Here is a 12465-nt window from a genome sequence, read left to right on the forward strand (position 1 = left end):
TGATTTGAATAAATTAAGCCCTTTGATTCAAGGATTTGGTGGGGAAGCTGTATGTCACAGATTTCCACAGTATTGTGTTTTTTGAAAATCCAGCCACAGGGTGTTCAAAGATCACTTTGAAGACTTCAGAAGCTAGAAAATGTGGACAATAGTCTTCTAAATCAAGGATAACTTAAATAGGAAGGTGTCTTGTAGCAAGATTGGGGCATGTATTTGGATCAGTCACTTATTGTTAAACCTATAAGACTATTGGGTATCAAATATTAACATTGTGAGAGGAACTGAACTCAAACTTGTTTATGAATTTTCAGACCTTAATATAAAAAAAGTAATGCATGGCTAGTGAGATTGAAAATTATTTAAGCAAGTTCAAAATTCCTCGCAGTTATTTATTTATTATTTATCAAATGTATATGGCTGTCACACAAATGTCACTCTAGATACTGTACAATAAAACCAATAATTAAATCATTCTTCAAAAACCATTTAGAAAAGAATGAAGCATAAATAGAAACAAGATCACAAGAGATAATGCATCAGGATCTTACATATGAGCTTCCAGTTATTCAAGTAGCCCCAGGCCTAATGAAAAAAAAAAGATTACTGGGAGATTTTTAGAATTAGAGCTAAACTCATTGGAAGGGGTTAATACCCCAAAAGACAGGTGCTATAGTACAGTTCTGGACTGTTTATGAAAGCACATAGATGATAGTTGATTTGAAAGTCTTTACAAAAGGGATAGAAAGGCTTGATTTACATATATTTAATAGAATCTATGAAATCGATCTGATAATACCTTTAAATTTTTACAGAAAATGTATTAATGAAAGCTTTTTCTCTTGTCTTGAGTATTAATTGTTTAGTTATTCACTGAGACAAAAATAGTGAATCTTATATGCAGAACTATCCAATCCTTTAAAAAAGATAGTGAGACGCATATGGAGAATTTCATTAGTTATCAGTAGAGACCCTCTTAGTCATTTTTAATAAGAAAGAACTATCCATGGATAGTTCATTACTAATGTAAGGATTGAATTTCATCTAACATTCAGTTAAGTATTCTGTTTCATTCATATTTAATGAGAAAAAAATTCAGATACTGTTAGTTTTCCAAATACTTGTTAGGCATCATGAGCAAAATTCTAAAACAATTAAAGTTAGTGTTTATTATAGTTCTTGAGAAAAGAAAAGGATTATATACACACAGAGTACATTAGAGTGCCAAAACCATCTAAAGAATTTAAATGTTTTTTTGAATTCTATGTGTTAAATCTTCTGTTTGATAACCTCTATAAGCTTTTCTGATCCTGGACATAATAGATACTTGTCAGAAGGCAATTTGCTTGTGATGGTCTTCCACCATGGGAATCTAAACTTGTCAGATTATATTAACAAAAGCTATCCAATTGGTGTCAGGCTAAGTGTTAGTCAAGCTGTCAAAATAACCAAACATTTGCTTTAATTTTGGGTAACCCAGTTCTAATTAAAGGCTGAAACAGTGTTAGAAGTGCATATGGGAGATTTTAAAAAAACTATATTAAAGAATCTTATTGGATTTTTTTCCTAATGGCCATAACAGACATAGAGCAACCGCCTATTCCAAAATGGGACGTGTGTATGTGTGTTTCATTTTGCAATGTTGCCAAGAAAACATGGTTATTACATAGAAATACCAGTGGTCTCCCTGTAGCTTTTAAGATATCATGAACCCAATAAGTCATTATTATTTTACAACTTGATATACTATCACCTAAATGATTATGGGTAGCTTACAAAACCATAAACATATAATTAGTGGTATAACACACTTCTATTTTTTTTAAAAAAGCCAATCATACTAACTTTTAAAATCATGCCTTTCACATGGATGAAATTCTCAATACAGGTTTCCACTGTTAAAAAAAATGTAAATGGAACAAATCATTTCTCTTTTCAGACATTATTAAAACACAAACATTTTGTTACTCTTAAACATTGTGAAATTTGGATCACAATGGTCAAAGGGAAACAAACTGATACTAGAACAGGATGTTACCAAATCAAGGAATTGATGAAACTCTATCTTCCAACCTTATCCGAATGAAAAGGAGGCAGAAGAAATAGGAACATGATTATAAATAGTAGTAACATTTAATAATAGCAGTCCCTAGAATTCTTTCGTAATGAGTTCATAATCTTGTTACCTGAACTCTTGTGTCCTGGGGACTGCATTCTTGCAGCATTTTGTCTTGTGAGCAAAAAGAAGTCTGACATAGACAATGCAAGCTAATCATTATTAGCTGAAGAAATATCCTGAGGCAGCGCAGATATGGGTCATTGCTCATTAAACCAAAGTCAGAGCAAATGTTCTGTGTGGTACTATAAATGTAAATAGGTTTATGCAATACAAATATTTAAATGATAATTAAACAATGACACTTTTCAAACATATTCAAATGAGCTAATTTTAAAGTTTAGAGTCATTTATTAAATAATTAACCTTGCAAAGCTTTTGGCTTTACAGCGAGAATCAAAATCATGGTTGAAAAGAGGAACTATATATGGCACAACATCTGTATTTGTTTCTTTTTAATTTACTAGTATTCTCAATTTACAATAAGCTATTTTAATGATAAAATAGTGATAAAAGCTGGGGATCATTGCAGCAATGACTTAGTACAGTACCTAATTTTCATAGTGATAGGCATCATTTAATTATAATACAGTAATGTTCTTAAATCCCCTTCAGAAGTAATTTGTTTCTCAAAATTTTCTTTGATATAACTTGATGAAAATGAGACAAACCTGAGCCTGATTAAACAAGTAATGCTCAGTAAACAAATATTTTCTACTCAAAGTGATAAATAGAGTTCAGTAATGTGCATATTTATTATGTATTGCATGTGTTACATGATCTTACTTGCCACTGAGTGGTTTCTAACATTAGTTTTTCTTGGAAGTTACTGACTGTGGCAGCAGTTCGAAATAGTATTCATGGTTCTGATTAGTTTTTGTACTTTTAATTTTGCATGATATATTTGCATCATATCAACAGTTTCAAAACTTTTCCTTATATAAACCAATACACAGTCACTGAAAGGTTTTGAGAACTTAAGGCAAAGCAGTGGACCTCCTGAAGTAGAAGACCAAAACTCTACTTTTATTTTTTCTAAAGGACAACACTCTCATATGATTGCCAAGTGTCTTGATTATTTTTAATTTTAAGTGTCATGATTGTTTTTATCCAAATTTTACAAGATTTGGATAAAAACCTGACTCGCTTGCAATCATATAAAAAATTAAACTATGGATAATTAATAGCTTAAAATTTAGCTTAAAGAATGACAGAGGTGAGCTACATTATGCTCTGAAGCATTGCAGAACATCTTATACACACTTTATTTTGACCCAGTGCTAGTCTCATGGACCACCATATGTTTTAAAATACCACTATTATATTATTAAAATGTAAATCAATATTTTATATCACTTTAAACTACCAGATTAGCTATCACTTAATTCGATGTATGGGTTCTCAGACAGAAGTCCCACTGAATTCAGTGAGTTACTTCCAAACAAATAAACACAGATTTGCAGCTTTTGAGATGAAGACACTTTCTTTCATTAATATTTTTCAGATTCTTGGCTTCAGTGATACATTAACATCAGCTTCTTTGAAGAAAAGATGCTTTTTGGATTTCTTTCCTGTGACATTAGCTGATAACCAGCTGCTCAGCATTCTTTATTAAGCTGACCAGCTCATTAAGTTTTTTATTTTCCAGCATTGAGAATTTTAAATGACCTTCCACTTTCAATATAAAGTAAATATACTTTACTTTAGATTGAAAGAACACAGTTCCCACTAGTGATTCTAAGCATAAAAATGCTTAGATGTTTGACACTCCTAAATGTCATTTTTATTTAATAGTTGATATATGATTAATTACAATAAGAGATAAAAATATTTAAAAACCTTTACCAAAATTGCTAAATGTAAAAGATTTCATAGATTTTAGTAAAACATGTTTGGAAAGATTCAGATTTGCTATTGAATTCGCTGATTCTTAAAGTGTGATTGTTATATAATACTACTGCTTCCATGGATAATGCATTCTTATATTTATCTCACTCACCAGCTATAATATACTATTTGAGAAATTCTGCTGAACATTTTAGATCAAGACATATAAAACATGTGAGCTTACTAGAACCCCGACTTCCTTATTTTATAGCCACTGTCAAAATAAGAAAGGTACACTGTACCTACACACAGTGCCTGAGTATAAATTTCATTACCAGTTTGTCCCTTCTCCTCACCAACAAAATTCTTTGATTAACAGCAGCATAAGAAATCATATTTGATCAAGTAAGGTCATAGATACCAATATATTTATCAGTTTAGGGACCGTGGCATTTCAAAGTTTGAGAATCCCTAATGTACTGTGAAGCAGGTAGCCATTAGTAACGTCAACTGGAATTCTAAAGATGTATTGTTGTTGTTGTTTTTTATATGCAAGCTCCAGAGTGAAAATTGCCCATGGTGATACTATAATCATGCCAACATTTCTTTATAAGGGAGCTGTGAAGAAGAATTGTATGAATATTGCAAAAGAAAACATGGTTGCAAGTTTGTGTAAAATAGAGGGAATTTCACCCCAGAAAAGTTTATTTGTGCAAATTGTCTTTATATCAATTCAGTATTATACAGACCAAGAAAAATGAATGCCAACTTGATGTAGATAGCTCTTTGATACCTACTGAAATGCTTTGATCTTCTACATGTGCCTAAAACAGAAGTTTTTATTACCCTCTATTAATGTTTAGGCCAGGTCTGCACAACTGATAGAGAACCAAATTTAAAATAATTGGTGTGTGGTGTTCAACAGTTAGGAGTAAAATGGCAGCATTGTAGCTGGCAGTGTTTGCAAGGTCTAGAGATGCTCAGTGGTGTGCCTTTCAGAACAGAAATGTCTGTGAAAACTTAAGAGGTAGTAATGAGCCCTTCCTGGTGCCAACAGCATTTTATTGAATGAATATGGAATATTTGATACATTTTTCCTTTTAATGCATTTCATAGTATTGTTTTTTATATGATATTAATTACTACCTATAACAAATTGAAATGCTAAAATTATTATTAAAGGTTCTTTGTTTTACAGATTCATTGCCTGGATTTTGGGATATATTTGGTTACCACATCCATCATGAACTAGATGAGCCCCCACTAGATGAATCAGCGACTGAGGAACCCTGTACAGCAAGTCCTGAGGATGTTAGTGATGATATCCTCATTGTCGACCCTTTCTATCCTGAAATATATCATCTGGAGGAAGATGAGAGTGAAGAGGTTGACTGTGAAAATGCTACTGCTGTCACAACTCCTCCACCACTGCAGTTTATTAATGGAAAGCAGCAAGTGACCCCTGCACCTAAAGATATAAAAGCTGAAGAAGCAAGAAGTGATCAAATTTTAGCGCATTCAAAAAATGTAAATTTTCTGCATATCAATGAAACTAACATGGTGTCTGATAATGAGTTCTTGGCCACAATACAGCCAAGTGAATCAACTGGAGATACTGCTGCTACACAAAAGCTAAGAGCAGAATATGATATCGTGGAAGAAGTATTTAGTGGAGACTCAGAAACTACGCATAAAATTCATGAGATAATATATCTCCATGGCCAGTCCTTATCAGACAATAATGAGAAATTGATACAGTCTGAAACAGAACACTTAGAAGATTTAACTGCCCAGCCTGAATCAATAAGTTCTGCTTCTCCCCACACAACAAACATGGAGCTAAAAGAAGACCCTGAACAGTTAATTCTAACAGCTTCTACTCAAGGTTGGTTACCTCATTCTACCACTGAATACTTAGACACTGGAGATGACATGGTAGCTCAACATGACACTTCTGTTCTGCAAGAAAATTATAATACAAGCATTAGACATAATATACTTAATTCTTATATAAATTTATTGACAACCACTTCAAGTACTAATTTATTGAATATATCAGAAGGGTCTGGAGCTGTTCAAGAAGATGGTTATAAATCAACTAGTGCATTAATAAAACCAGGAAGACAAGAAAAACATCTTCGTCAGGAAATTTTCTCAGATGATGGAAATCCTATTCCACCTAAACCTGTGCCTTCTGCTTCACAATCTCCTGCTTCATTGTATAAAGAGACCATGTTTATTGATGAACATAGCCTTGTAGAATCTTTTACTACTGACTCTACTACTGAAATAATTTTGAGTACTACTAAAAGTCAAATTAATATGGAGGAAGATAAGGAAGACAGTACAAGCTCTATGTCTTTAAATATGGAGAATTCAACTGCTTTCAACACAGAAAACTTGTTTAATAACAATGAATACTTAAGTGATAACATCAGAGTTGTGAGTGAAGGATCCATAGCTGTCACCCAAACAATCTCTCCTCTCAAAACTAAAGAAATAACAGAAAATAGATTGTCCATTAATGAAGAATCTGGTGATGGAGAATTTTGGAGGAAACCTAATAAAGAAATACTTTTGGGGGGTCCTACCAGCCAAGTGGTAAGTATAGACTCCCAATTTCTAGATGCAGGTTTTGGAAGAATTGATAGTATGACTCAAGCCACTACACAGACTTCATTTCCAATGAGGTCTGAATATGAAAGCAATAAAGGAGAAGAAATAGGTAGTATTTCAAGTGAACCACCATTGAATCATGCAATTCATACTAATCATACAATGGATGTATTGGAGGCTGAATTGTATGGGGAGGCTACAGACACTAGAATAGAAAGTCAAGTATCAAAAAATGAAACTTACAGCCAAAGAGCATCAGATAAATCAGAGGCAAGTGTGCTATTGCCATTTAATGACAAGTCTGTTGTGGAGACAAATGAAGAAGTGATAACAACTATAACAATACAAGAGCAAACAAATTTGTTTGAAACATCTAGTATGGCAAATATTTCTCCTGCTATCAGTGTAGGAATGAAGTTAATACCAGAATTAATAGAAACTGATAGGACTGCACAACATTCCAGCAGTACTGCACAGGATTCCATAGTAGTGACAAATAACATAACTCTGCAGAAAGGAAGTTCTGAATTCATAGTAAATGAAGGAATGGAATCTCTTCAGTTGGAAGATAGAAAAAACATTTCTCCAACTACCTTTGCCAAAACAATTGATCTTGTGGAGATAGGCTCTGGAGAGGAATCAGTTAATGACACAAGTAGTATGATGCTGGAAAATTATACTTCCACAGAAAAAGAAATTAATAGTAAATTACCATTGATTGAACCAGGTTCTGGAGACGTAGATTCTATTACATACTCTTCTACAAAAAAACCAGTTTCATCTGAATTTTTGGTACAAGAATCTAAAAATCAAATAAAAAATGAAAGTGAGGAATCTAGCGTGGTATTTCAGCATCCATTGGTTACAACATTAAACATAAGTAGTACCACAATAGAAACATTAATGAACCAAAATATTACAGGAGAGTTCGTTAATAAGTCAAAAATGGAACAGGAAATGCCAAATGTATTGGCAACAAGAGCTTCTGATAAAACCCCCCATTTGGAAGGAGAAATATATTATGAAGAAAAAAGAAAACATATAGAAACAGAATCCGTAACACAACAGTCAGAAATTTCTGGTACTTCTAAATATAATACACATGCAAAAGAACTACAATTTGATATTAATTCTGTTACTGAATCTTTGCAGAAATATCCTCCTTCATATGATAAAACTGCAAGCACTTTATTAAGAAATGCAGAGAAAGAAGAATGGTTGGAAGAAAAGATTACTGCTACCAAAGACAGTCACACCCTTCCACCCCCATCTACAATGTATAGACCAATAACCACAGCAACTCATGTTCCATTTTTGTCAAAACAAGGCTCAAAAAATGAATTATTTCTGGTTCATACTACTGCCCCTGGAAATTCTGCTACATTAAAAGAAAGTTCTAATGCATTAAAACTTGACATTCCTTATCCTAAAAGTTCAGAAGAACTTTTTTCAGAGGACCAACATGAAGAATTTGAGAGGCATACTGATGATTCCAAATATGAATTTAAATATCCTTCCAAGCTAGAAGACAATTTGTCTTCAGCCAGTGATGAAACCTTTCCTGTGTTATCTATTGTACATACTGAGACATCTACTATAAATTGGTTCATTTCTGAAGAGGATCAGAATAAAGAAAAATCTTACCAGGGAGAAAAAAATGTACTAGCTGCAACGGATGGAACTTCTCAAGGGAAAGCCTGGACGTTTGTAAAGCATGAAAATAAAACTTCTGCTTCAAAATTATTTATTGACCCCCCTTCCAGTGGAACAATAGAAACACCACATACCACTTTATTATCCAAAGTGTCGAGTGTTAGAAGCCATGATGGTTCTGGGGAAGGATCTGGCTGGCAATACGTAATAGATAAAAAATCTGAATCATTTACCCAGTTGCCAAACTGGGAGCTACCACTTCTAACTCCTCCTCATTATTCAGATATTGAGAACACAGGTGACACAATGGGTGTATCCCAAAAAGGACCACACACTCAGACAGAGAAGCATGAAAAAACAGCAACATCTGATAGTGACATCTCAGAGAGTTTTTCATATGAGAGTTCCACAAACAACATAAAAGACTATGAAGATCTTATCCCTGTAGCTGGTTTCAAAAAAAATTATTCTGAGGATATATCTAGCTTCACTGATATTATAGGAACAGGGCATGGAGTAATACTTGATGAAACAACAATTATTGATGCTGATAATTTGAAATCAAATTCAAATATTGAAGACATTATAGATCATACAACTAAAGGGCCTGGAAGACACTCAACATATAATATTTATACATCAGCAATTAAAATTCAAAATACAACACCTGAAATGTTAACTGATGATAAAATTACAGATAATCAAGGCAGTTATGTAGGTAATAAGTTCATACACAGTGAATCTATGTTATCTGATAATACCCCAACATTAGAGGTGGGTTCAGGAGATATTGCGTTTTTCACAACAGAAAGTGAAATTTCTCAGGATCCACTTAAAACATCTATTCTGCTTCCAACACTACCTCTTCTTGTCAGTTCTACCATATCATCTCCAATTAGTTCTAATGAAAATACCACAGATGTAGGAGATGGCATTGAACGTACAGAATCTGAAGAAATAATACAATCCAAATCTGAACAACCAACACCGTCAGATAATCAAGTAGTAGCTGATGAAAGTGAAATTACCACCATGTCAGGAGAGGGACAAGTACAGATAGATACAGAGAAACCTGTGGTTCTTCCTTCAACTCTAGCAAACATGATTCTAAAAACAGGACAAACGTTGACCACGTATCAACCAGAAGAAAGTACTGTTTCAAATCAGCTGATTTCACAAAATGTAACAAAAGTTAAAGAAATAAGCTATGAAGGAATGAAAACTGAATTCACAAAATCAATAGAAACAGTTACGAAGAACTTGCTTCTCACAACACAAACACCCAAACTGCCTGTGACTGTGCATTTACTCAATGGTGTTTCTGAACACCCAGAGGAAATCATGCAAAGTTCTTCATCATCAACTGATTCTAGCAAACATGGTTTGCCAGCACCAGAAACTTTTAGAGAAGTTAGTGCTGACGCAGCAGTAACTTACAAACCTGCTCTGAAAGATTTGTCCAATAATACCGCATTTCCTAATGTGGAAATGGAAAACAGTTTCCTTGAAAGTATAACTACATCTCATGGACATGTACAGGAAACAAAAGAAATGCCAAAAGATGCTACAGAAAAAACAACTCTTTTTGAAAAATTTCTTTCAAAAGGTGTGATACCATCAAGCTTTTTTCATTCTGATGCTGAAGACCTGTTAGAGGAAGAAACTCCCGAGAAGGTAAAAGAACTAAATCAGTTAGATGGAAATAGTGCGGATGGAAGTTTGCTATGGATACATAGCACACCTTCTTCAATTCCACATGAGAGTAAAACAGGTGGAGTGTTTGGTGCTGATGGGGAAGCCAGTGTTTGGCCAATCTCACCGCCACCATCTGCAAATAAAACCGTGAAACTTCAAACAGCCCAACCAGAGTCAACCACAATTTCTTCAAACCTTGTAAATGAATATTCAGGTCCTGAAAGCATTTCTGCTTCAAACAAACAAACAATAAATGCAGAGGATGTAAATGCAAATGAACTTGTAACTCCACCATTTTTACTTCTGGATGTTACCAATGGATCAGATTTCCTTATTGGTCAAGGTGAAGGCTCAGTTGAAGGCTCGGCAATTCAGATTCCAGGTAAGAGAAAAGCTGTTTAAGTGCATCCTTTCCTCTGCCACAATTATTTATCAGAAAGTGCTTGCTTGAAGATAAACTGTGACGATAATATATGTCACACATTATATGAACAACTGTAGTATGTGAACTGGACGATCATTGGAATGGTGACAGAAGTTTCTATTATGATAGCTAGAGCTAGTTGTCTCGTTCACCTGGTACATTTGTGCATTCAAATGTGGACCCTGAAAAATTCAGAACTGGTTGCATGAAGAAGAAGAAGAAAGATATTGCATGATTTAAATGTGAAATGTTTGTCAATATTTTGGAATAGAAAAATTATTACTAATGCAATAATGTTAGACTTTTGGAAATCACTGAATCATAATGATATTAAGAGATACAGCAATATATATGTGGCTAAATATGAAAGAGAAATAGTTATTTTGTAGGGAAATAGTGGAATTCATTTTTATATCCAGATCTTGAAATGAAAGCTATTCGTACCGGACAGCAGACTGAATACCAGTTCTCCCTTGTCTGCTTTCCCTTCCCTGGAATTTGCAATAATTTTATTATTTTCCATTGTGCTCACATGCAGTGCGATTCAACTTGTGAAATTAGTATTACTGTGGATAAAGTATTCATACAGATAAGAGATTCATGAATTGGATAGCTAGCTATGTAAGAAATTTAAATTCTGAGAAATTTATTTATTTATTAGCTTTTTATCTGTGGACATCCATCATATTTAGCTTAGATTTTTCCCAATGGAAAGGATTTGAGAAGATTTTTCATAGTTTTCTATTGAAGGTTTTGCACAAAATAAGTAGTCAAGGCATAGAATATCTGATCAGTAATTATATTTAAAAACATGCAATTTGGGCCTGATATACTTCTTTTTGACACAATAGATTCACATAATTACTTAATATGTGGGTGTCATTCTAGTAATAAGTGATAGTTTTACCTATATTTAACCTTTACTTAAGAATACAAAAGCAACCTGAATGAAACCTTAGAAGTTTTTTATTTGACAAGACAATAGATTGAAAAAATGAGTTGACTTCTGGGTGATATTTTTTAAAACAGAATGTCTTATAAATTGATTAAACATAGTGTGAATTGAAAGGTTGTGCTTATCCAAGATCACAAGTCACACTGAGAAGATAACAAACAAAATGTACGCTATAAGAATTGTTGTTCTGTCTACCCAGTCATTGCACATAAACTAACTTCGTTCAGATAATACATGTTTCATTCACTGTGTACATGTTTTAACTATTTTGGCTATAATTAATTGTCATATCATATCAGCTAAATCCTCAACAAAATATTAAGACTGCCAAAATCAAAACAAAGCATCATTGAAGTAAACAAAATATTGTTCAAAATAAATTTTCCTGATGTAGTATATTCATTTATATTATGAAAGCATGAATTATTGTTACTTGTGCTTATCTTGTGCTTAATTAATTATATTTACTTGCGTGCTTATAGTGTTTAATCTGTTAATGTAGCAGATTGCAGCACTTGGGATGCATTCAGAAAAGCTTTCTGCATAGAAACAAACTAACTTTTCTTTTTTTTAAAAAAATATAGCTATTTTCAATGAACTCATTTTTACAGGCCAAGATCTATGTAAAAGCAATCCATGCTTGCATGGGGGCACTTGTTACCCACGTGACTCTTTCTATATCTGCACCTGTATGCCAGGTTTCAGTGGTGATCGTTGTGAAGTAGGTAAGAAACAAATGCTTTGCTATTTTTGACTGTCTAGTTTTTTTTAATATGCAGAAGAAATTCAGTAACGAACGTTAAAGTTTAGGCAATAATGAGATTTATATCAACTATACTCAACTAGCCATTCAGCAAATGCAATCCATGTTCATACAAATGGAATGTCTAAATGTAAAACATTATAAAACATGCATTATTTTCTATACTTTTCTAATCATGCTCTACACAATGGTGTTGCATAGTAAGACCTTTTACCTGTTTGTTGCTGTTTTCCTTTTTCCTTCAATAAATAAAAGACCATAGCAGGTGTAAATAATAGATAAGCAAACTATAATATTAATATCTGGTTTTGATAAATGGGTGCTATAAGGAAAAATACTGACCTATTTCAAATGTATGTGTCCATTAATAGCTGCACCTAATTTGCTTCCAGACATAGTATCAGTTTAGCAGAGCCTTG

General features: G+C 33.2%; 1 protein-coding gene across 7 annotated transcripts in view; it reads left to right on the forward strand.

Annotated features, from left to right (window-relative positions):
* The window catches only part of VCAN (versican), a 101830-nt gene that overhangs the window by 56171 nt on the left and 33194 nt on the right, over positions 1–12465 (forward strand). For all 7 annotated transcript variants that reach the window (XM_081942669.1, XM_081942667.1, XM_081942673.1 and 4 more), the window contains 2 exons: positions 5139–10286; positions 11895–12008. In XM_081942669.1, the coding sequence (XP_081798795.1) occupies positions 5139–10286; positions 11895–12008 (5262 nt within the window). The remainder of the gene's footprint in view (positions 1–5138; positions 10287–11894; positions 12009–12465) is intronic.

This window comes from Natrix helvetica (assembly GCF_964273705.1).
Source record: "Natrix helvetica genome assembly, chromosome: 2".
NCBI lineage: Eukaryota > Metazoa > Chordata > Lepidosauria > Squamata > Natricidae > Natrix > Natrix helvetica.